Here is a 25,167-nt window from a genome sequence, read left to right on the forward strand (position 1 = left end):
TATACAATGTAGAAAATAGTAAAACTAAAGAAAAACCCTTGAATGAGTAGGTGTGTCCAAACTTTTGACTGGTACTGTATATACATATATTTTTGTTGTTGCTTAACAGGTGGGGCTCAAAACAGGAACGACAGGTATGTTTTGTCAACGAACTCAATGTATTCCAAACACGGGTTGCAACCATGATCCCAATAATTTAGGTAGCCTAGTAAATTATTCACCCTTCTGGTATGTTCTATTGCGAACTGCATGGGACTCGTTGTTAACCTACTGACAATTATTATTATTATTTTTGTTTTACTTATTAGGTCAAAGACGAAATTAATTGCAATACAAAGCCTGAAATATATTAGCATAACTAGCCTACAAAGAACCACGGTGGACCCAAGGTAAATTGAGAGGCTTTTTCTTCATAATAAACGTGTCCCACCCAGTGCAACATGCCCACCTCTGCTCACTGGGGCGTGGTTTACGGAGCGCTCTCTGAAATAAACGCTCGTAACGCCGTATTTCAACAGATTGAGTGATCTGCACATAACCTGCACTATCCCGACTCACTAGATCCGCATTTAAAGTGGCAAATGCGCAATTAAAGGGGAATAACACTCAGGTCAAAATGTGTTTGTTTTCTTCCAGACCTAAACATGTTTTTCCTCTGATATGATTTAAGCATTGACATGGACTCAGAACCTCAAATTTCGTTGTTTCTCTATTAACAACTATTTTAAAACCAGGGAAAATGAAAATGAGAACATAACGTGGGAAAACATAAAAAATAATAATAATTAATAATTCATAATTTATGAAATTCACAGATTTATGTCAAGGACAGTTTCATAAACTGCGTTATTCCCCCTGAAGCAGGTCCTTGCTCCTTCACTGACCATTATATCTTGGCTGGCTACGTTCGGCAATGCATGGCAGTGGCAAGCTATTTACGTTACTGCATGCGACTCAACACCAAGAAAGGGTTTCAGCTTCACAGACGTGTTCAGTTCAGATTTCGAACACATCGCAACACAACCGTTTTTAACGCCGCTCGTCTTATTATCTCCCGCAACATTACGTCATTCGCATGCGCCTCTGCCTGAAGACAACGAAGGACAGAGCATGGGATATCTTTGTAGAATACTTCTTCTTACTCAGTTGCTAACCTTACATCATATTTGGGGTAAGATAAACTTGCCAGTTACATATTTGCACGTGTTTTATTGATATTTGTCATTTTGCGTTGGGGGCGCGTGTAACGTTTCCTTGGCTTGTGTAAAGAGATGCACAATATTTCCATCGCCTGATTCGCAGCTGTTTTATGACGTGTAGCCCACATTTCTTACATATCTGCACTTGATTGCGCATGTTATGAAAATATAATATTGAGTTGCTACTGCACCTTTGGGACTACCCCAAATCGAAGTAATTAATTCAAAGTTTCTGTAGACACTTTTCACATCTCTCTTGCTGTAAGAGTGGGTATAGCCAAAGCTCTCGAAAAACCTCTATGCAGGGTTTTCAGCACTTAGCTTCGCCCAAGGCTGGCTCCGTGTAAACTACAATTTAGAAACTCTTAAGGATCGGCCCCTTTTTTAAATGTACATTTTCGTCTAAAATAACACACCCAAATCTAACTGCCTGTAGCTCAGGCCCTGAAGCAAGGATATGCATTTTCTTTGTACCATTTGAAAGGAAACACTGACGTTTGTGGAAATGTGAAAGCAATGTAGGAGAATAACACATTATATCTGGTAAAAGATCATAGAAAGACAAAACCAACCGTTTTTTTTGTACCATCTTTGAAATGCAAGAGAATGTCCGTAATGCATTATTCCAGCCAACATGCAATTTAGATATTGGCCACTAGATGACAGCAGTGTATGTGCAATGTTTTAGTCTGATCCAATGAACCATTGTATTTATGTTCAAAATGTTGTATCAAGACTGCCCAAATGTGCCTAATTTGTTTATTAATAACTTTTCATGTGAGTGTTTTAACGTTTAGAAACGTCAATAATCATCGCATGCAAAACTGTTTTCAAAACATGGCCCATATCTTTCATGTCAGCGAGGAATAATATTTAAAAACAAAAAATCTATACTTTAATGTAGCAGATTTGCACAGATCCATTATGCAGTGTGTGCATCCAGTCTGCGAACTACACTTCCTCTCCAGCTACGCTTAAATACAGGGGTTTGGAGCATGCTAATTAGCACAGGTGGTCGCTTCTGTTTTCCGTAAACGAGCACTGTAAAATGGCCGTGTGAGAACACTAATCCTAACCCTATAAAGGTGTGTAGTAGTTTAACATTTAGCTTTTTTGAAAATTATTTATTGCTGATATCAAAGATCCCTTATGTCCCTTATGTTTCCAAAACCGTATCGCAAGCGATACATGTTAACATTTAGAGCAAGCGTTGGGACTCTTAACCAAAGTCTCCAGAAAGAAGATACCTTAATCAATAATCGCTAAAGGTAGTTATCGTCTATGAATGGGCTTGGGTAGTTTATAAGAAAATTCCAAATGCATCTCTCCATTTGTAGGCATTATAGGGAACACCCTGCCGACCTGTGAACAGTCCCAGTTCAAGTGCAGAAACGGGAAGTGCATTCCCGGCCTCTGGGTGTGTGACAGAGACAGAGACTGTGAGGATGGCAGTGATGAACTCCTCTGCAGTGAGTGACAGTGGAGGGGGTTTTCCCTGGTCAAAGTCCAGTAGATCATAGAGAGGCTGAATTCCCCAGTACAGAGGGATGTACCTGTACTAACTTGAGAGTATCCAGTAGCAGGGATGTCAGAGTCCAAAGTATTTGAGTTTGCTGATTTTCATACTTGGCCATATCAGTTGTGAAATTGGATCTGTTTGACCATACTGTAGTATGTACATCTGTGTTATCATTGTGTACTCTGGGTTGTGTTCACTAGACACCAAATATAAGAAAAGTATCAAACGGGGAGCGACTGCTTGAACATGTCCAATAAGAAATGCTGTTTTTGCTACAGTGCACTATGAATATGATCCAGATCACATGTACGTAAAATGTATTGATATAACAATTTTGTCATTTGTGAAAAGAGAATTTCATTTTGGCTGTTTCAGGGGAGCAGACCTGCCCAGGGTTTCTGTGTAAAGATGGAGGCTGCGTTGCCCAGAGTGCTCTCTGTGACAACACTCCGGACTGCCGTGATGGCTCTGACGAGTTAGAAGACACCTGTGGTAAGAGCTATGGGAAAGATGATACCTGCCATGTGGGTTGGGCTCAAGTAACACATGGAACAAATTGCTCTGAACGTCAGTGTGTGAAGTGCACATTTCTTTATCCATCCGATTTCCTCACAGCCTCTTTCATAATCCTAATCACAATGGGCCACATTCACTAAGCCTTTGCACAAATGCAAACTTTGCTTAAAGCGGCAATCAGCAGTTGAAGCAATAACAAATTTAACTCCTGACCCGTTTCTGTAAAAAGTTGAGGGATAGGGCTGGAGAAATGTAACCACTTTCAAATTCTATGGATGCAAGGACTGCCCATCCAGGATTTAAAATATATAATTTTAACCATGTCTTGAGGCTATATAGGGTTTGTTTACATCTACTTTGTTTACAAACATTGGAGTGAATCTAGCTTATATTTTGGGGTAAGACAGTTGAACAAAGCTCAGGAGGCATTTAAGTTATATTCTTCAATAACCAATGGGTACATTTCTTTAATTCAGTAGTCCAACAATGGATGAAGCAACTGCAGATTGGCCCTTTAAATTCCAGAGGGATTAAAGCATAACAGTAACCAGCAAATCCAGGTTTACAGAATAAAAAGACCTAAACAGCAATAAGTAAAGCTTATTAAGTAAGGGCAGTGTGCAATATGTATGTGGTCGTACGAGACGTGTAGAATATGTATGACACAGGTAACGTACAATGTATGCATTATGTTATTGAGTGTGTAATGTACAGTCTTTTTTTTCTTAGACAATTTCCCCCTTTAGGACATTTTTAAGGTTCATTCTATCCTAGTTTACTATAATAATAATAATAATAATAATAATAATAATAGGTGCAAACTTTGCATTTAAAAGCTTAGGAATTATACCCCTTTATTGAAAGTACATGACCACTAATTCCTCTCTATGGGCTCTCATCTTTCCCAGGTTTGCGCCACTGTAAGAAGGATGAGTTTGCCTGCAGCAGTAGCCGATGTGTATCCCTCCGCTTCCGTTGTGATGGCACTGACGACTGTGGTGACGGCAGTGACGAAGCCTCCTGTCAGAACTGTACAGCCGACTTCTTCCTCTGTGAGAGGACAGGGAGCTGCGTTGCCAGGGCCAAGCTGTGCGACGGTCGGCCCGATTGCCCTGACGGGCAGGACGAGGGCGCTGACGCTTGTCCCTCCGGCCAGCACCCTGCCCCTCACACCTGCTCAATCTCTGAGTTCAGTTGTGGGGACGGCCAGTGTATGCCTCACTCCTGGAGATGTGACCACTCGCCTGACTGTGCTGACGCGAGGGATGAGGATGACTGTGGTGAGAGAGAACGTTTGTCACTTTTTAACATTACATGTAGATCTTTAGGCAAAAAATGGAAGAGTATGGACTGAAACGCAGACCACTTGGACTTGTCTAATTTGAACACAACCATGCACGGCTGTTCTCATCTTTATAGACGAGCAGAGGGCAAAATAGCTTAACCTCTCAAGTTGTAGCCTACTTTAGGGCCCTATAAACTCTGTGATGCGGACAGAATCACGGAATCCAAACAGAATTCAACTATATTGAAAAATGTATTGGCCCTAAGAATGTAATGCTATTGATATTCTATAACTAAGGGCCTATGTTCCGGACACAGACTAAGTCTAGCACTCGACTGAAAAGCACTTTCAATTTTCTACTGAACATGCTTTTTAGTCCAGGAGTAGGCTTAATGTTGCTCCAAGAAACTGGCAAAACATTCTGGAATTGTATATAATATATTTTGGATCTGTGCACTAAAACTAGCTTTGTCTCGTATCCTGTAATTGATTCCCTGATAGCCTATATAGTGTCACATTGTTTGGATAGGTAATGTCCCTTATCACAATGATATCTTTGTGTCTATGCCTTCTGTTTTGTTTGGCATGGTAGACCATGTTTGGCTAAAATATTGACATTTTAAAGGCACCCAGTATTGGTTGACTTATTTGAATGATGCAGGCACATTACGTAAGAAATGACAATGGGCAAATGTTCTCCAACTTGTTTCCGACTATGCTACAGAATGATTATGCAATGTTCCATTGAACTGTCTTGGTCCTGTATTCACTCTTCCCTGTCACTGACCCTGTATCTCTCTCTGTGTAGATCAGAATGAGTGTCTGGTGAACAATGGTGGCTGTTCTCACCTGTGTGTGGACCAGCCGATGGGCTTCCTCTGTGACTGCCCTGCTGGTATGAGGCTGGTGCATGACTCCCAGTGTGAGGGTGAGTGGCCTCTTTTGAGAGACATTGATAGGGCCAAGATTTTTATGGACCGTGTCATGTGAGACCAACAGTCGGTCCCAGGTCATGTGGTCAGGAAAACTAATAGCCCAAGTCTTTGGTCACACCAGCACACTACAATGAATCTGTGATAATTGGTTGATTTGATGACTCAAATTACATTTCTGGTAGATTCCAATTCAGAGTATGTGACAGAAAACCAATGAAACGCAATGAGAGTGAAAAGTGAATGTTTTCCAGTCAGAAATATCCTCTTGAAATAGTAAAGAAATACCGATTTTTTTTTTTTTTTTTCTTTTTTTTTTCTCTTCTCAGAAATTGACATGTGTCTCGACTCTGACGTCTGCAATCAGCTATGTGTACATGTCAACGGGACTTTCTCTTGCGACTGCCATGAGGGCTACCTGATGAGCCCAAGGACAGGGGAGTGTAAGGCTAAAGGTGAGGGCAAAATACAGCAAGTTACTGATAGCATATGTTTGCTCACAACGTTTGGAATTTTGTTCACACTGATATGATTGACGTGACTACTTTAAGTTCTGAGATAGTTGAAACGTCAAATGTGTAGGGCAGATAACATTTTTGACAAAATGGCACTGTTTTTGTTGGGAAATGTATTGTAAGAATATGAATAACAGAGTACACCCACACATACACACACACAATGGTATACTTTTTTTCTCACCAGGATTTAGGTACATTAAATGTTCGAATAATTTCCTGTCACAATGTAAGCCAGCGCAATTCTTTATCAACCCACCCGCCCAAGGTGGGGGAATTTGCACCACTTGACAGCTGGCTTTACCTGACAGGATTTTCTATGAATGTCAATGATTTACTACAAACCTGACCTTCTAAATGTGTGCGGGATAGAGGCTTGAACAAGTTTTTTTTTTTTTTGAGCGAACAGCATTTTATTTTTGTGATCATCAGAGTAATTAATTAATGATAGAGCTTTCTGTTGCTCTAATCTAGTGAATAGGAAGAATAATTACATATTTACAGCCAGTATTCGAATCCAAATGTATTCATGGGAAGGTTGCACCTCTGTCACTCGGCCGCATCACGCCACTGTTATGAACGTTCTAAAGACATCTCAGCCATAGTGACTCCCGAAAGTCGTGCCCAGTCATAACGGGGGCTGCTGATTGCTTTGTGTAAATTACACTATAGTGTCTTGGTAATCCGATGATGTTGCTAAAGTAGGCAGATCATTTGTAGGAAGCAACTTTGTCATCATCATTATGATGTCGTCAAATTTACTTTAGACAGACAACAATGTCGCCATCCCTACTGCCCGATGTGTGGAATTTGCACCACTTGACAGTTTCTATACAGGATTTTATATGAATGTCAATGACTTACAAGTATCTCAACATATACCTGACCTGCTGAATGTGTTCGGGACAGAGGGTTTGAGCAAACAGCTTTTTTGTTGTTGTGATCATCAGAGTAATTAATGATGGAGCTTTTCATTGCTCTAGTGCAGTGGTTCCCAAACTTTTATGGTCCCGTACCCCTTCAAACGTTCAACCTCCAGCTGCGTACCCCCTCTAGCACCAGGGCCAGCGCACTCTCAAATGTTGTTTTTTGCCATCATTGTAAGCCTGCCACACACACACTATACGCTACATGTATTAAACATAATGAGTTTTTGTCACAACCCGGCTCGTGGGAAGTAACAAAGAGCTCTTATAGGACCAGGGCACAAATAATAATAATCTATAATTGTCCTCTTTATTTAGTTATTTTACATATAAAACATTATTTGGTCATCGAAAATTGTGAATAACTCACCAGAGGTTAATGAGAAGTGTGTGCTTGAAAGGATGCACATAACTCTGCAACGTCGGGTTGTATTGGAGAGAGTCTGTCTTAAATAATTTGTCTTAACAGCAATGTCTTAACAGCACGGTTTGCCAAGGCAGGATACTCTGAGCGCAGCCCAATCCAGAAATTTGGCAGTGGCTTCTGATTAAATTACATTTTCACTGAACCGCTTGTTGCAATTCCGATGAGGCTCTCTTGTTCAGATCTCAGTAAGTGGACTGGAGGCAGGGCAGGAAAGGGATAATGAATCCAGTTGTTTGTGTCATTTGTTTTGGGAAAGTACCTGTGTAATTGCGCACCCAACTCACTCAGGTGCTTCACTATATCACATTTGACATTGTCCGTAAACTTAAGTTCATTTGCACACAAAAAATCATACAATGATGGAAAAACCTGTGTGTTGTCCTTATTAATGCAGACAGAGAAGAGCTCCAACTTCTTAATCCTAGCCTAAATGTTGTACTGTAAATTGAATATAGTTGCGGAGAGTCCCTGTAATCCTAGATTCAGATTATTCAGGCGAGGAAAACATCACCCAGATAGGCCAGTCGTGTGAGAAACTCGTCATCATGCAAGCGGTCAGACAAGTGAAAATGATGGTCAGTAAAGAACTTTAAGCTCGTCTCTCAATTTAAAAAAAAGTCTCAATACTTTGCCCCTTGATAACCAGCACACTTCTGTATGTTTTAAAAGCGTTACATGGTCACTGCCCATATCATTGCAGAGTGCAGAAATACATGAGAGTTCAGGGGCCTTGCTTTAACAAAGTTAACCATTTTCACTGTAGTGTCCAAAACGTCTTTCAAGCTGTCAGGCATACCCTTGGCAGCAAGAGCTGCTTGGACGCGCGTTACTACTCCACTCTCTCCCTGTCATGGCTTTTGCACCATCAATACAGATACCAACATGAGCAGCAGCTACGTTTGGCCACATACGGACCATTAGTGGAATTCAAATCAAATCAAACTTTATTTGTCACATGCGCCGAATACAACAAGTGTAGACTTTACCTTGAAAGGATTACATACAAGCCCTTAACCAACAGTGCAGTTCAAGAATAAGAAAATATTTACCAAGTAGACTAAAATAAAAAGTAGTAATAAAAAGTAACACAATAAGAATAAGAATAACGAGGCTATATACAGGGGGCACCGGTACTGAGTCAGTGTGCGGGGGTACAGGCTAGTTGAGGTAATCTGTACATGTAGGTGTGGGTGAAGTGACTATCCATAGGTAACAAACAAACAGCGAGTAGCAGCAGTGTACAAAAGGGAGGGGGGGTCAATGTAAATTATCCGGTGGCAATTTTATGAATTGTTTAGCAGTCTTATAGCTTGGGGGTAGAAGCTGTCGAGAAGCCTTTTTGTCCTAGACTTGGCGCTCCGGCACCACTTGCCGTGCGGTAGCAGAGAAAACAGTCTATAACCTGGGTGACTGGAGTCTCTGAAAATGTTATGGGCTTTCCTCTGACACTGCCTATTATATAGGTCCTGGATGGCAGGAAGCTTGGCCCCAGTGATGTACTGGGCCGTTCGCACTTCCCTCTGTAGCGCATTACGGTCAGATGCCGAGCAGTTGCCTTACCAGGTGGTGATGCAACCGGTCAGGATGCTTTCGATTGTGCAGCTGTAGAACCTTTTGAGGATCTGGGGACCCATTCCAAATCTTTTCAGTCTCCTGAGGGGGAAAAGGTTTTGTCGGTGTCTATAAATGAATTCTCTGAGAGTGCTTACATATTGGCAACTGAGATCCTTTATAGCAAAGACACACATAGCCAGACAGCATTGGCTATAAATTATCGTTCAGTTTGGTCTCCTAAACTAAGTTCTTACCTCGCTCTTGGTACCACTTAGGACCAAAAACATTACCTCATCCAATGGCATATATCAAATACACCCCCTCCTGGACAAGATCACAGAGAGACAGTGAGCCTCCTAGGCCATATACTAAATCAAGATAAGGGCAACCTCAGAGGGGACATGAAAATAGTTACACATTCCCATAAGAAGACAAGCCTAACCTCTCCCCAATGGGAAAAGTAGGGAGTGACTGGCACACAGACATTGTGGAGCCAAGAGATAATTGGTTCCCCCTCAATCATACCTTCACATGGTTTAAAAGATACGTTTACATATGAAAAATTAATAAAATTTGGCTCATATCTGCCATTTTCAACCTGTTTACTAGTGTGAACATTTAAACGGGCGGCAGGGTAGCGTAGTGGTTAGAGCGTTGGACTAGTAACCGGAAGGTTACTAGTCCAACAGGCTTCAGTCACCCACTTGGCTTCAGCTATGGCCTCCTCCTTGCCAGGCCTCTCACACTGGGCAGACAGGGGTCCTGGGATGGACAGCTCACACAGCTTCCCCACATACGGTGTTGGGTCAAGGGTCACCTCGTTGAAGAGGAGATCCAGGAGCCTGTCTATGTAGACTGTAATTCTTTTGAAAAGGGTCATGTTTGTTAAATGGGTTTGGGTTTGTTGATGGCGAGATCTACTCTTTCTACAATGTGTTTTCTAGTGTTTTTGAAGTACTCAATTTGAAATATGCAATATTTGGTTTTGCACTTTTTGTGAAATGTTTTAAATGTTTGTATTAGGACTTTTTGTGTGCCTAAAATGCTAAATTGATTTGAAATGAGTAATATGTTGATGTCTGTCTTCACGTGCTTCACAACATATCCCTCCTTTGCCTTGGGAAAGCTGATTTTGTGTCACCGCATTCCTGCGGAGTGATTGCCTTGGAAGCTGTGTAGACAGAGTAGATATTTCATTTTCTAAAATGTCTACCATTAAAGCTTGATGATAGTGGAAAGGAGTTGGAAAGTGAAATTATAATACCGCTCCCTCCAGGGGTAAATTACAAATACTATACACACTAGGGTTGAATATTGCCCTTTGGTAAACTCTAAGCGGGCTGTCATGTGCATTTTACTGAGGAGTGGCTTCCGTCTGGCCACTCTACCATAAAGGCCTGATTGGTGGAGTGTTGCAGAGATGGTTGTCCTTCTGGAAGGTTCTCCCATCGCCACAGAGGAACTCTTGAGCTCTGTCAGTGACCATCTGGTTCTTCGTCACCTCCCTGACTAAGGCCCTTCTCACCCGATTGCTCACTTTGGCCGGGCGGCCAAGTCACTTTGGCCATTTAAGAATGATGGAGGCCATTGTGTTCTTGGGGACCTTCAATGCTGTATAATCTTTTTTGTACCCTTCCCCCAGATCTGTGCCTCGACACAATCCTGTCTCGAAGCTCTACGGACAATTCCTTCGACCTCATTGTTTAGTTTTTGCTTTGCTGTCACTGCTCTCATTCTACATAAAATAGTGTTAAATTAACACAATGTTAAATTCACACAATTGCATCCAGTAACAACAGTGTTCTTTTTCTACACAGATGAAAAGGGGTTAGTTGCCAGTATTGTTCTACCACATTCTGCTTGAGCTTGTCTTAAGGTTTGCCAATAGTGTGCAACTGCAGCCTGTAATTCGGGGACTTCCTACATGTGGGCACGTCCACGTCCCCGTCCTGTGAAGTCATCTTTGCTAGCTACCGGTAGACAGTGTCCTTCGCTCCCGCCCGCCGAACAACTGCCCTCACCATTGTTAACAGCACTGCGGGAAAACCGTGCCCGACAGGCGGGGGCGAAGCACACTGTCTACAGGTCGCTCCTGCTGCTACAGCAGGCGGAGGGCTGGAGCAACACTGTGTGCTAACTAGCTGGTTACCTTGCTAGTTAGCGACACCTTGTGCTAGCTTGCTAGTTAGCTAACTAGCACACGATGTCGCCTCTCCTCCCACCTGCTGTATACCGGAAGGGTTTATTTATCGCTCTTGAGTGGCGCACCGGTCTAAGGCACTACAGCTCAGTGCTTGAGGCATCACTACAGACACAGCCTGAATTCAAACAAGGGTATCACATCCGGCCATGATTGGGAGTCCCATAGGGCGGCGCACAATTGGCCCAACGTCGTCCGGGTTTGGCCGGTCTAGGCTGTCATTTTAAATAAGAATTTGTTCTTAACTGACTTGCCTAGTTAAATAAAATAAAATCAGCAGTTGGCATCCAACATTATGGTGCATTACTGCCATATACTGTATTGGAGCACCCCTGCCTCCTGCCTATGGACTGGAGTCATAGCTTTAAAATGTACCAACAGAAGTATAAAGAGGGGTTCCTGCAGATGCCAGAATGCCCACATGCAGGAACACCACAAATTGCGGGCTGCAGTTGCACCTTTCTCCAGGTTGTAAACAAAGCCATATGATGCGCACGTAATGACTGTTTTAAGGCGTTACTTATTTAAATGAGTTAAGATTCTATGATGCTACGATTGGTGTCTAACATTTCCAGCTTTACCCGACGTTGCATAAAGCTAGAAATAATGCCTGCCTCCTGAATCCAAACATTTGACTAGGGCGAGGGGACCAGTAACTTTATGATCAACTTTGTCAATGTACCAGCTACAGTCATTTTTCATACTTGGGTCACTGTTCGGTGCCTTTTAAACAGAAGCAAACGAAACAGGGAGGGACCTATCTGAATTTGTCCAATATAAATATTGTTGCAAATAATTTGGTTTGGGCTAATGATTACACCCCTATTTCTCTTCGCTAATGATGCCAGTGTGCGTTCAGTCTTCAGTCTGTTGCATGTAGAGTATCCTAACCTAGGCCCTGCATTACTGAAGGTGTGACATTGGAAATTCAAATTGATTAAGCTAATAAACAAAAGTGATATTGGAAAGGGCAGGATACATTTTTTCGTTTGATGTTCATATCTGTTTACTATTGCCCTTTCCGTCATTGTGCTTGTTGATGTATTTTTGTTAGTCCTGAGTGTCTGGGACTGATTTGAGTGTACTCACAGGAGACGTGGCTCAGCTGGTGTTGAGCAGTTCTGAGGGGGTGCGCCGGGTCAACACTGCCGGTATGGAGTACAGGGAGATGGCTGCTCACTTACTGGGACCAGGGCCAATGGCTGCCCTGACTGCAAACCGCACTGTCTACTGGGCAAGGCCAGGACAAGGGTCCATCTACAGGTACACATCTCAGAGAGTTAAACACTTTCTGAATCTGGCCCTTGTTAATATCAATATGAATGTTGACCACAGTTCTTTTGCTCTGTGAAATGGTACTAGATGTTAGTTCCCATACATTTGATCTGTCCTGCGTGCCCTTTAGGATCTCCATGGATGGGAAGCCCCTGGAGCCTGTCCTGCTGTTGAAAGGCCATGGTGCTGTCCTGGGTCTGGCTGTGGACTGGATCCATGAGCTTCTCTACTGGACCAACGCTGATACTCACTCCATCGATGTGGCCCGTCTGGACGTCTCTGCACAACGCCTCCTGATAGGAGGGCTGGCCATGCCCACTGGAGTGGCTGTGGAACCCTTGTTGGGGTAGGCTGGATTGGAAGTTCTCAATATTAGTCGTGGAGACCTATTGTATGCACCCAGGTCATTGTGCTTTAATAAAAAATATTTTAAAAAACTCAACTACATAATCAAATTCTAAATATTAGATATATATATTTGTTTTTACTATGAAGAAATATGTTTTTTTAAGATGTATTCTCAATTTCAATAAGGGTTTTCGATCTCAAACATGGCCTCCTATTAAAAAAATTATAATAAAAAATGAAATCTTATCAGTTCACTGTACCCAAAATGTAAATTAGTAGGCCTTTGTAATTTGCGCTCAGTCTCCAGCTTGCACAGAGTTTCATAGGGTTTAGATCAACACTAATTTAGATGGTTCAAAGTCTGTCTTGAATGCCCCCAGGAGTGATGTGGATGTCAAAGCCGGATCCAATGTAGTCATTGAGAGCTCCTGTTTCCCCAGGTTCTTGTTCTGGGCAGAAGGTGGCAGCTCCCCCAGGATCGAGCGTGCTGGCCTGGATGGAGAAGGCAGGCTGCCACTAATCACCTCAGCCATATGGAACCCAGTCGCCATCTCTCTGGGTATGTTTGGCTGTTCTTCTATACATGTGTATTACACCAAACTGGTTTTATATTTCTTGGAGTGTAAGTGTTTTTTATTTTTTTATTTCACCTTTATTTAACCAGGTAGGCTAGTTGAGAACAGGTTCTCATTTACAACTGCGACCTGGCCAAGATAAAGCATAGAAGTGTGAACAGACAACAACACAGAGTTACACATGGAGTAAACAATAAACAAGTCAATAACACAGTAGAAAAAAAGGAAAAAAAAGAGTATATACATTGTGTGCAAAAGGCATGAGGAGGTAGGCGAATAATTACAATTTAGCAGATTAACACTGGAGTGATAAATTATCAGATGGTCATGTGCAGGTAGAGATACTGGTGTGCAAAAGAGCATAAAAGTAAATAAATAAAAACAGTATGGGGATGAGGTAGGTAAATTGGGTGGGCTATTTACCGATGGACTATGTACAGCTGCAGCGATCGGTTAGCTGCTCAGATAGCAGATGTTTAAAGTTGGTGAGGGAGATAAGTCTCCAACTTCAGTGATTTTTGCAATTCGTTCCAGTCACAGGCAGCAGAGAACTGGAAGGAAAGGCTGCCAAATGAGGTGTTTGCTTTAGGGATGATCAGTGAGATACACCTGCTGGAGCGCGTGCTACGGGTGGGTGTTGCCATCGTGACCAGTGAACTGAGATAAGGCAGAGCTTTACCTAGCATGGACTTGTAGATGACCTGGAGCCAGTGGGTCTGGCGACGAATATGTAGCGAGGGCCAGCCGACTAGAGTGAACAGGTCGCAGTGGTGGGTGGTATAAGGTGTTTTAGTAACACAACGGATGGCACTGTGATAAACTGCATACAGTTTGCCGAGTAGAGTATTGGAAGCTATTTTGTAGATGACGAGGATCGGTAGGATAGTCAGTTTTACTAGGGTAAGTTTGGCGGCGTGAGTGAAGGAGGCTTTGTTGCGAAATAGAAAGCCGACTCTAGATTTGATTTTAGATTGGGGATGTTTGATATGAGTCTGGAAGGTGAGTTTACAGTCTAGCGGGGGGGGGGGGGGGGGGGGGGGGGTGGCTGTTGGCCGATGTTGGAGTAGCCAGGAGGAAGGCATGGCCAGCCGTTGAGAAATGCTTGTTGAAGTTTTCGATTATCATGGATTTATCGGTGGTGACCGTGTTACCTATTCTCAGTACAGTAGGCAGCTTGGAGGAGGTGCTCTTGTTCTCCATGGACTTTACAGTGTCCCAGAACCTTTTGGAGTTAGAGCTACAGGATGCAAATTTCTGCTTGAAAAAGCTGGCCTTTGCTTTCCTGACTGACTGCGTGTATTGGTTCCTGACTTCCCTGAACAGTTTCATATCGCGGGGACTATTCGATGCTATTGCAGTCCGCCACAGGATGTTTTTGTGCTGGTCGAGGGCAGTCAGGTCTGGAGTGAACCAAGGGCTCACAGCTGTTCTTAGTTCTGCATTTTTTGAAGGAGCATGCTTATCTAAGATGGTGAGGAAGTTACTTTTAAAGAATGACCAGGCATCCTCAACTGACAAGAGGAGGTCAATTCCCGGGCCAGGTCGATTAGAAAGGCCTGCTCGCAGAAGTGTTTTAGGGAGCGTTTGACAGTGATGAGGGGTGGTCGTTTGACAGCGGACCCGTAGCTGATACAGGCAATGAGGCAGTGATCGCTGAGATCCTGATTGAAGACAGCAGAGGTGTATGGAGGGCCAATTGGTCAGGATAACGTCTATGAGGGTGCCCATGTTTACAGATTTAGGGTTGTACCTGGTGGGTTCCTTGATGATTTGGGTGAGATTGAGGGCATCTAGCTTAGATTGTAGGACTACCGGGGTGTTAAGCATATCCCAGTTTAGGTCACCTAACAGAACAAACTCTGAAGCTAGATGGGGGGCGATCAATTCACAGATGGTGTCCAGGGCACAGCTGGGAGCTGAGGGGGGTCGGTGGCAGGCGGCAACAGTGAGAGACTTATTTCTGGAAAGATTAATTTTTAAAATTAGAAGTTTGAACTGTCTGGGTATGGACCTGGAAAGTATGACATTACTTTGCAGGCTATCTCTCACAGAAGTCAACAAGGGTGCCTGGGGACATGCAGCTGTGAGCTAGCTGTGAGCTAACTGCAAGCTACCTAGCTGCGAGCTAGTTGCGAGCTAGCTAGTTGCGAGCTAGCTAGCTGCAAGCTAGCTGTGAAGATCAGAAGTAGTGGTCCAGGGTATTACGGCAGGAATCCGGCGTTGTTGTGTAGAGACAGTCCGATACTGGTAGACTAGCGAGTATTATCCAGGCTAAAAACAGGGCTGGTATCTGTGCAGAAGGTAAAAGCCGCTAGCAGTGGCTAACAATGACTAAATAGCTTGTAGCTAATTAGCTGGTTAGCTTCTGGAGGTTCTTGAATGTGTTCTAAAATGTAAAATAATAGCGATTCCGCATCACATTGGGTGAGGCAGGTTACCGGAAGGTATAATCAAATTAAAAATCGAAAAGAGATTGAAAATAAAATTGAAATATATATTACGAAAAATACAAAAGTACACGAGAGGACGAACAAAACACGTCTTCACTGCTACGCCATCTTTGGCTTACTAGTTGGCCAAATGTAGTTTTAATTTCGGATTTACAACGGCTCTAGGTTATTTTCATAACCCAGGTTATCTGTAATTATGAGTGAGATATCTCACAGTGGGATTCATCAGAATCTATCAAAGTTTGAAGAACCAAACACACATCTGTCGGAGACAGACAAGTCCAGTGGCGAATGAGGAGAGCTCCTCCCCTCATAAGGAGCCACTCCCCTGCCCTCTGGTCATTCTCGAGCATGCCTCTTATTCCTTGCTCTCTTGCAAGCAGTGGATATCTCACTCATAATATCAGAGAACCTGGGTTACGAAAGTATAAGCTCCGTAAATCCATTAGGGACGGAAAAAGACAATACAGACTCAAAATTTTATTGATGTTCGACAACTGACTCGCGAGGTGGCAAAGGACTATAGACTATCACAGACTACAAATGCAAATCCAGCATTATATTTGCATATCACTGGGACTGTGCTCCCACTCATCCAGGACATTACCCGAAGCGGTGCCTAAGGAAGGCCGCAGCATCTTCAAGGGCCCCACACACCCCAGCCACAAGTTGTTCTCTCCCTTACCGTCGGTTAGACGTATCGGAGCATGAGGTCTGATACCAACATGTTCAGAGACCGTTTCTATCTACAATCCATCAGACTGTTGAACACTTGAACTGGACTGACCACCTGCTCTGATTCACCACACCTTAACACACATGCACTCACGCACACACCGCAGGTGTCTGACTGACATGTCGTGATACCATCGCCTGACAAACATCTGTGTGACGCCTGTGTCTTAAAAAATAGCATTGAGCTACAGTATAATGTTCATCTGCAGGCTATTATAATACGGTCAGCCTCTCAATTACGGGAGGGTCTACTCATACAATTTAGATTTTCTTTACATTAGGTTCAAAAGAAGCGTGTCTTCCTCTTACATGGTACTGCTGGCAACTGTAGCCTATATTCAGTGCTTGACTTGGGCAGGAGCTTACCAGAGCTGATTACTGACACCTCAAATGTTATGCTGCTTGAGTTCCTGCACCTCTTATAGAATATTAGCTGAAATGTTTTTTTGGAGCTCCTGCACCTAAATATAAACAGTACCGGCACCTATTCCAGTCCAAGTCTAACACTGCCTATATTCCACATTTTGTTTAGTTTTTTTTGGCGCTGTTGCATTTGATGTAAACACCATGGCAATTATGCACTCCAATAGTAATTAAATGCCACATGCATCAATCCCCTATAGGCCTATCTAACAATGCATGATCATCTAGCCCAGGGTTTTCCAAACTCAGTCCTGGGGACCCCAAGGGGTGCACGTTTTGGTTGCTGCACTAGCACTACACAGCTGATTCAAATAATCAAAGCTTGATTTCCTCATTCCTCGTGAAGCTGGTTGAGAGAATATGCCAAGAGTGTGCAAAGCTGTCATCAAGGCAAAGGGTGGCAACTTTGAAGAATCTAAAATATATTTTTGATTTGTTTAACACTTTTTTGGTTACTACATGATTCCAAAATAGTACAAATAAATAAAAAAACATTGAATGAGTAGATGTGTCCAAACTTTTGACTGGTAGGGTATATATTCCGGATTCTGATCTGGACATCTGAATTTTCTTAATTTCTTAAAACTTTCTGGATGATGTGCGTATTGTTTTGTATTACTAGGTATTATTACAGCACTGTTGGAGCTAGAAACACCAGCATTTTACTTCACCTGTGATAATATCTGCAAATATGTGTACGTGACTAATAAACTTTCTTTTGATTTGATTTTAATTTGTCTATGATCAACCCCTGATAACTGGGACGTGAAAAACACAAGGCAGGGGCAATTCTAGCAGAAATATGTTGTTATTTATTCCCGCATTTACACGTATGTAAAAGTTCACGCGTTAAGAAACGCATCTGAACGTCAACATACGTGTGAACGAACATGTCGTTTGACATGTGAACTCGTAAGAAAACAACTTGTTGCCATTGAAAGTCCATGTTAATTTAAGACTGTTCCATAGGTACTTAGTTACGCGTTAGGTGACTCGGTGAGAGTCTACATATCAGTAGCTTCGTTAAGCTCAATTTAGTCCCCTTTTCACTAGGGCTGTGAATTTCCAGGGACCTCACGATACGATATTATTATGATACTTAAGTGCCGTTATGATGTGTATTGCGATTCTCACAATTCTATATGGATTGCGATTCTATACTGTTATTTTATTGCGATTCCATTGTCCAAACATATTTCTCACTATATGTCTGCTACAGAGGGACAAGAGAGCCATGAGAAAACGAGTTTGATCAGACATGGAACTAAGTGCTGAAAAAAAATTGGATGGAAAATAAGCTATTAACACTTCCTCTTTGCCTATGTAGAACCATTCTTTATCAGGCAGCATATAACTTCTGTTAGTTATAATTCTATGCCAAATGTATGCATTATTTAGTCATTATTGATAAAAATCCTTCAATCCTGCCAATGACAGTGTTGGTCGCACTTGCACAAAGCTCTCGTTCTATTCAAGTAGATGTGCAACGAGTGTACTGGACATAGACGGTGGATATGCTCTTCCTCCGTAGACGTGAAGGGCGCTGGGTGGAAAGCCACAAGCTTCAAGGCGAGACAATTGTAATTGTCGCTGACCTTAGGCATGAAGGTGGAGGGACCAAGGAAACCTTGGAAAAACCCGGGGCAAACTGTAGGCTCGAATGGTGAATTGACAGTGCGTGGAGCTCAGGCGACCAGTAAAGCTTCTTTAAGGAGAGATCCTTCATCTCCACGCTTTCCAGGGGCTCGAAAGGCTGCTGTGAAATAGCCTCAAGCACAATAGACAGATCCCAAGACGGGGCTAAAGGCTTGGAAACTTGACGTAAGCAACACGCTCCCTTCATGAAACGACACAAGGAGTTTTTCCCCACTGTCTTATTGTCGAAGCCTATATGACAGAGCTAGATAGCGGCTAGATAGACCTTAACAGTGGAGAAATCCTTTCCTCTGTCCAAAAAGGTCCAGCAAAAACCATAAAACCTTGAATACAGAGCATTGGTAAGGAATTATCTGTTTTTTGTCACACCACTTGTTGTTGAATTTATTTTGGATTTATTATGGATAAATGAATAAACAATATCCCCATTTTAAATAGAATTGTATCTAGGTAAACTTATACTCTGTATGTTTAATAGACAATATGAGTTCATAAGAAGAAATTGTGTGACAGGAGAAAGGAGTAATAAAATGTTAAAGAACACCATTCCAACTGGGCAGGAGCAAATGGGTTGTGGACTGTGTAAACACATAAGGTCGTTAGCCTATGGTTGACCCAACTGAAACTTAGCTCTTAGGTTTTTAGATTAGGCAGTGAGTGCATTCCTAGGGTTTCTGTTAATTAAAACTGTCAGTTCAGTGGTGATCGATAATGTAGAGGGGTCAAAAGTTATCTGGGAGTGTGTTAGTAAGTTAGAATGAACTTTTCACCTTACTTTGTCCCGGTCGAGAGGAGGGGATTCGGTTAAGGCAGTGTAATGACATCATGATCTGTATATAAACTGATGCATGTGTTTGAGTGAGAGCGCGCTCCGAGAATAAATTCTATTACCTATTATTGAAAGACTGGTCTGCTTCTATTTTATGCAAACAAGGAATCTTACAAATTCTCATAAAATAGATTTAAGGGCTTTCAATAATGAAGAAAGCACATTGGCATAATTAAATTATACGAACACTTGTTTCCATACAGTGAGCATGTAGAAGGGGCCCTGGCACTCTGGATAGTCTCTGACTCTGAGAGGCAGGCCTGTTGGATCCAGATTTAACGATCTCTGCGTAACAGCAATTGCCAAAGCTCGCCGTAAAGCAGGGGTGTGATCTCCGCAAACCGGAGCTTCCATGGCCATCGAGGGGCTACCAAGATGTAGGGATGAGTCGTGTGTAGTGAGAGTAGGTGTGTTCTTCACAGAATAACGCTGTGTAAGCGCAGAGAGCAAGGGCCACCCTTGGGCTTGATGTATGCTATCACTGTCGTATTGTTCGTCTGGGCAATTCAGGAGGGTCAGTCACCACCTTCCTCGTTCACACCACCCTTAGGGGAGTGCCATAAACGAAGATCAAGGGGTTCTTCCAGTGACGCAGAGCCGAGAGACATGTTGAGGTCACCCTTATCTTTCGATTGAGGTGAGGTCGTATGCAAAGTCTTTGGGCAGACACCCAACGTTGGAAGTCTCTCATTCTCAGTAGGTTAAGGATACTACTGAACCCAGCACTCTGAGACCGGCTTGAATAAGCTATGTAGCCAATGGGCAGAGGGTAGCATAATTTGATTGATTCTCTGTAATAATGGTATGGGAATAATAATGCATTTTTATATTGTAAAGTGGTTTCTTGCATCAAACAACACAACAACATTTTCAATGTCAAGCCCTGCATGTTTTCTTTTCAAAAGTCTCATGGAATGTAGGCCTACATTGAACACCACACACTGGCTGCTACTGTAGACTGAATGATAGAACAGCTATTTCCATGTTAAAATGTTATGGAATGCATTTTCTCCATTGTTTTTGATGGTAGGCCACTCTGGTAGGTCTACATTAGGATCAAATAGCCACAGTAGCGAAAGTTTAAAACTGTAACTCAAAGTGGGTACAGCCTCAGTTTTGCACAGAATTTTCACAACATTCAAGTTTGCACTCTGAAGACCAGAAATGTTCTCAGTCCTGAAAATGTTTTGAGGGAGCATTGCTCGTGGGCTAGGAGCTTAGCTAGGTAGCACAATGCTAGCCAGTGGAAGCTAGCCAAGTCTCAGTAGCTAGCCGTGTGACACTAGCCATAACAGAAGACAAAGGGTAGAAAAAGTGTGAAAAACGTTCCTTTCAGTATATTACCCGAAACACAGAGGAGGAGAACTCTAAATCCTGCTCTCGGCCGCGTAACCTAAGTGGCAAACCTGTGAACCCTTAAGCAGGAAACAGAAATCATGTCTTGCTGTGGAGACCTTGTGTCCTTATAATGAGGGTAGAGGCTCGACCTTTCTGTCTTCCGACAGACGTCTGATTGGTTCTTTGAGCTTCTAGAGATTCTGGTGAATCCCGCTGTGAGATATCGAAACGAGTAATTGAAAGAAAGTAATTGAACTGTTTTTGATTGACAAAACACTGATGTAATTGATAGTACCACTAAAAAGTCAGAGTTGAATAGCGTGTGTTTTTCCTACAGACATGCCTCGACGACTCCTGTACTGGGTTGACTCAGGGATGCGCACCATCTCGAGGGTCGGGTTCGACGGGCAGCATCGCAAGACCGTGGTGGAGTCCAATGGATACCTGGACAGGCCCTTCGGATTGGCAGTGTTTGAGGTATGGACATCCAAATGACACTAAGGTCTTATTCTGTAGACCTTCCCCTGTTTCCCTTCCTTTAGTCTTTGAAAACTCATGATCACAGATCTGGAAAGACTGAAGTGGGGGGAAATAGTACACATGTGGCTTACACCACAAGGGCATACTGCAATAGAGCATGATTCTGGTTTAGAATCCAGCCCTGTAAAGTTACAAACACAAAAGTTTGATAGAAGCATACACTCTGCTACGCCCTGTTCCCTCACTTCTCTCTTCTCTCTATGTATAGAAGCATACACTCTGCTGCGCCCTGTTCCCTCACTTCTCTCTTCTCTCTATGTGTTTACTACAGCTAACAGGACACGTGTATATTGCTGAGAAGCACAGTCATTCTGCCCAATATCGGCTCGGCTTGGTGCCCAAAGTACAATGTTTGGGATGCAAATCCAAATCCTAGTGTAATTTAATCATTGTGACCTGACTGATATTGCATTGTTGAGCCTATTGTCTGGAACAGGTTCACCAAGCTTCACCCAGTATATGCTCCCAGGTGGCACAGTGGTATAAGGTGCTGCATTTTTTTAAACCTTTATTTAACTAGGCAAGTCAGTTAAGAACAAATTCTTATTTACAATGACGGCCTAGGAACAGTGGGTTAACTGCCTGTTCAGGGGCAGAACGACAGATTTGTCAACCTTCCGGTTACTCGTCCAACGCTCTAACCACTAGGCTACCCTGCCGCCCCAGTGTTAGAGGCATCACTACAGTCCCTGGTTCAAATCCAGGCTGTATCACATCTGGCCATGATTGCGAGTCCCATAGGGCGCCGCACAATTGGCCCAGCGTCGTCCGAGTTTGGACGGGGTAGGCCGTCATTGTAAATAAGAATTGGTGACTGACTTGCCTAGTTAAATAAAGGTTAAATAAGCTATATTGAAAAACACATTTTTTAAATATACAATGGTTGGTATTCAAATCCTAGTTTGTGTCATTGAACTAATATTGAATTGTTGATTCTATTCTCTGGAACAAGTTCACCAAGTCTTCACAGAAGACTGATGTGGGGGGAAATGGTACACCTTACATACTCGCCATTATTATAAAATGGTATCCAGGGCAGACGGTTTCTGGTTTGGATTCCAGCCATCATGAATTATTCCATTGTTTCATACACTCTAAAGTGTGATATTCTGGATGTCGCCATATGTTCACTACTCTCTCACGTCTCTCAGGGACATGTATACTGGAGTGAACAGGACACCCACTCCATATGTAGTGCTGACAAGCACAATGGCAGCCTCTTTAGAGTCATCCTGCCCAATATCGCTTCCCCAGGCGGCTTGGTTCTCATTCACCCGGTTCTTCAACCAAAAGGTATGCATCTGTCAGCCCATCGAGTAAACGTTGATAACTGTGCTCAAGACACAAAGGTTTGGATTCAACCTTAGTTTGTATCAATTAGTCTAATGTTATCTGACTGATGTTATCTTACTGATGTTCCCAGGCCCTGCTGTGTGTGGAAATAACGGCAGAGTTTGTCTATACGAGTGTGAGCCAGACCTTTTCTCTGAAACAAGCTCTCCCAGCTTCACCTGCACTCCTCCAAAAGGGAGTAGCGGTGATGATGATGGTGAGTATGTGAAAGTGGAATGAATTGTGGTTATTACACAGTAGGGATTCATATTTTCTGGAAAATCTCAAAATATTTCTTCCCGGGAAAATTGCAAGCCCTTCCCAGGCATCCCGAGATTCCCTTTCAAACTGGAAATGCTATTTAAAAGCATATAATACCAGTGAAAAAAATCGGACATAATTATACCACTGTAAGTTGAGAAATATACACAGGAATCGAAGTGTTTTTTTGTTGCAAAGTCACCACGCTGTTTCATCGATGTAGCCTAGTTTTAAGGGCTCCCGAGTGGCGCAGCGGTCTAAGGCACTGTATCTTAGTGGTTGAGGCATCACTACAGACTGAACGAGATGTGAATGCACACTGAACGAGATGTGGTGGTAAGTATTTGGCGTAACCTTGACCAATAAGACACTAACAAAAGTGTGGGTCCTCTGAATGGGAGACTAAGCTGTCCGAAAGATTAGAAAATAAGGGGGGAAAAATGCAAAGTAGCTTTTTAGCACAACTGGTGCGGCCAGTTGTTGTGTGTACAACTTCCTGTATTGGCTCTCGTACGCAAGGTTAGCAACAATAGCAAAAACATTAACAATACAAAAGCTATTCTCATCCTTGAAAACTGATGTCCCATAACCTTATGAAAATTGCAGTTGGTGAAACATTTTCCATTTGTTATTCTTTGTGATTACTTGATTGCGGAATTGTTATTTTCCCTTTTTAGATACAGTCGTTTCTCACACTCTTCCAGGCCCAGCGCTGTCTGATACAACCTCTGCTGGAATCCTTTCGCTCATAGGTAGGTTTTGTAGTATATTTAGCAATGAATCCATTACATTTAGATCCCTTACGGTCTGTTTATATCATGCCATCTATGGAACTGTACTGGAGAGATGATATTGCTCAGGTGTAAAGAAAGATTCAAATGATGACCATTTTATGTAAATATGGGTATAAGTGTCAGTACTTAGAGTTTATAGAAATAGCAGTTTATGGTTTATATGCAAAAAAAAAACGGTAACACTTTATTTTCAGGTATACATAATAACCACTCATTTGTAGTTTATACGTGTCTATATAAGTAGCCATTAAGGCCTTTATTATGTCTTATTAGTCCAATAAGGTGTGCCCCTTTCTGTCCAATGTGGTCCTTTCTGGACAATATTTCTGCAAGTAAGAATACGGCAACATTTTAGTATAGGGAACACATCTTAAAGCACTATGCCTCAGCATACTAAGAGTCTGTTTTTTGTTTAACTTGCTCTTAAAGGTCCAGTGCAGCCATTTTTATCTCAATATCAAATTATTTCTGGGTAACAATGAAGTACCTTACTGTGATTGATTTAAGTTAAAATGGTCAAAAAGGGGCCTCCTGAGGGGCGCAGCGGTCTAAAGCAATGCATGGCGGTGCTTGAGGCGTCACTACAGACCTGGGTTCGATCGCAGCCGGCCGCGACCGAGAGACCCACGAGGATGCTCACAACTGGCCCATCCCACCAAAACAGGCAAAAATTTCAGGCCATCTTTTCAAACAGCTCTTACACTAAAAGGGCATTATCATAAATTCACAATTTGACAGTATTATTCCAAACTCCATGTGGAGATGTATGTAAAACACAGGAAAATCACGTTTTTGACTGCACTGGGCCTTTAAATAGTGTATTTTATTATGACTAACAATTAGGTTATTAAGGACTGGCCTTTTAACACGACTTTGAATAAGAATACACTTAATTACGCCTAATATATGGCTAATAAGACATAGATATGACTTATTACCTTACTTATACACATGCTTAGAAACTATAAAGTATGTGTACCTTTTAAAATAAAAATGCTAAACTAACCAGTCTATATTTTCTGCCCAGTTGTCCTGAGTGTGCTATTGGCGGGGGTGGTGTTGTGGTGGTGGAGGGAGGAGTGCAGGCCCTCCAGGACACTCGACCTCCAAGACTTCTCCCTGAAGGAGTCCCAGGACCCCCTCATCCAGGCACCAGCCAGAGGCATGGAGGTTTGTCCTGTCAAGGTAAGCCCTGCCAATGAACAAGACGAGTCCGTGGGATTCCTAGGTAAAACAGATAATAGATCTCAATAAGAATGAAAGATAAATGAATTCCTTTATAAAGTTGGATTTCCTTTAATAAGTAAAGGATAAATTCCTTTAATGTAATTGAGTGTGTTTACATGGAAACAAATCATTTGATATTAACTGATTATGCCGGTTATGGCATTAGTCATGTAAACACTTTCATCTTAATCGGTGTAAGCATACGGCGATTAAAACACCTGGTTTTCTGAGCAATCTTTCTAATTTATTAGGACATGTAAAAGCCTTAATCAGAGTTATTGCGGTGTATTTGATCTGCACATGTGCAAGCA

The 25,167-nt window shown here is 42.5% G+C and overlaps 1 protein-coding gene and 1 pseudogene across 1 annotated transcript; both read left to right on the top strand.

The window, feature by feature from the left end:
• Positions 1-999: 999 nt before the first annotated feature.
• Positions 1,000-21,846, top strand: LOC139409087 (very low-density lipoprotein receptor-like). Its single transcript, XM_071153776.1, has 11 exons — positions 1,000-1,171; positions 2,537-2,668; positions 3,094-3,210; positions 4,143-4,514; positions 5,328-5,447; positions 5,781-5,906; positions 12,165-12,336; positions 12,479-12,694; positions 13,137-13,255; positions 21,040-21,179; positions 21,514-21,846. Exons 1-11 carry the CDS (start codon positions 1,111-1,113, stop codon positions 21,616-21,618), a joined length of 1,680 nt encoding a protein of 559 aa, XP_071009877.1. The 5' UTR covers positions 1,000-1,110; the 3' UTR covers positions 21,619-21,846.
• Positions 21,847-24,800: 2,954 nt separating this feature from the next.
• Positions 24,801-25,167, top strand: part of LOC139409088 (N-acetyllactosaminide beta-1,3-N-acetylglucosaminyltransferase 3 pseudogene) — a 31,409-nt pseudogene continuing 31,042 nt past the window's right edge.

Source organism: Oncorhynchus clarkii, chromosome 5 (assembly GCF_045791955.1).
Source record: "Oncorhynchus clarkii lewisi isolate Uvic-CL-2024 chromosome 5, UVic_Ocla_1.0, whole genome shotgun sequence".
NCBI lineage: Eukaryota > Metazoa > Chordata > Actinopteri > Salmoniformes > Salmonidae > Oncorhynchus > Oncorhynchus clarkii.

Excerpts from the sequence above, each read along its gene's own strand:
- LOC139409087 (XM_071153776.1), top strand. The coding sequence starts at position 1,111 with ATGGGATATCTTTGTAGAATACTTCTTCTTACTCAGTTGCTAACCTTA. Across the intron at positions 12,337-12,478 it reads GGACAAGGGTCCATCTACAG|GATCTCCATGGATGGGAAGC; the intron begins GTACACATCTCA and ends CGTGCCCTTTAG. Across the intron at positions 12,695-13,136 it reads GCTGTGGAACCCTTGTTGGG|GTTCTTGTTCTGGGCAGAAG; the intron begins GTAGGCTGGATT and ends CTGTTTCCCCAG.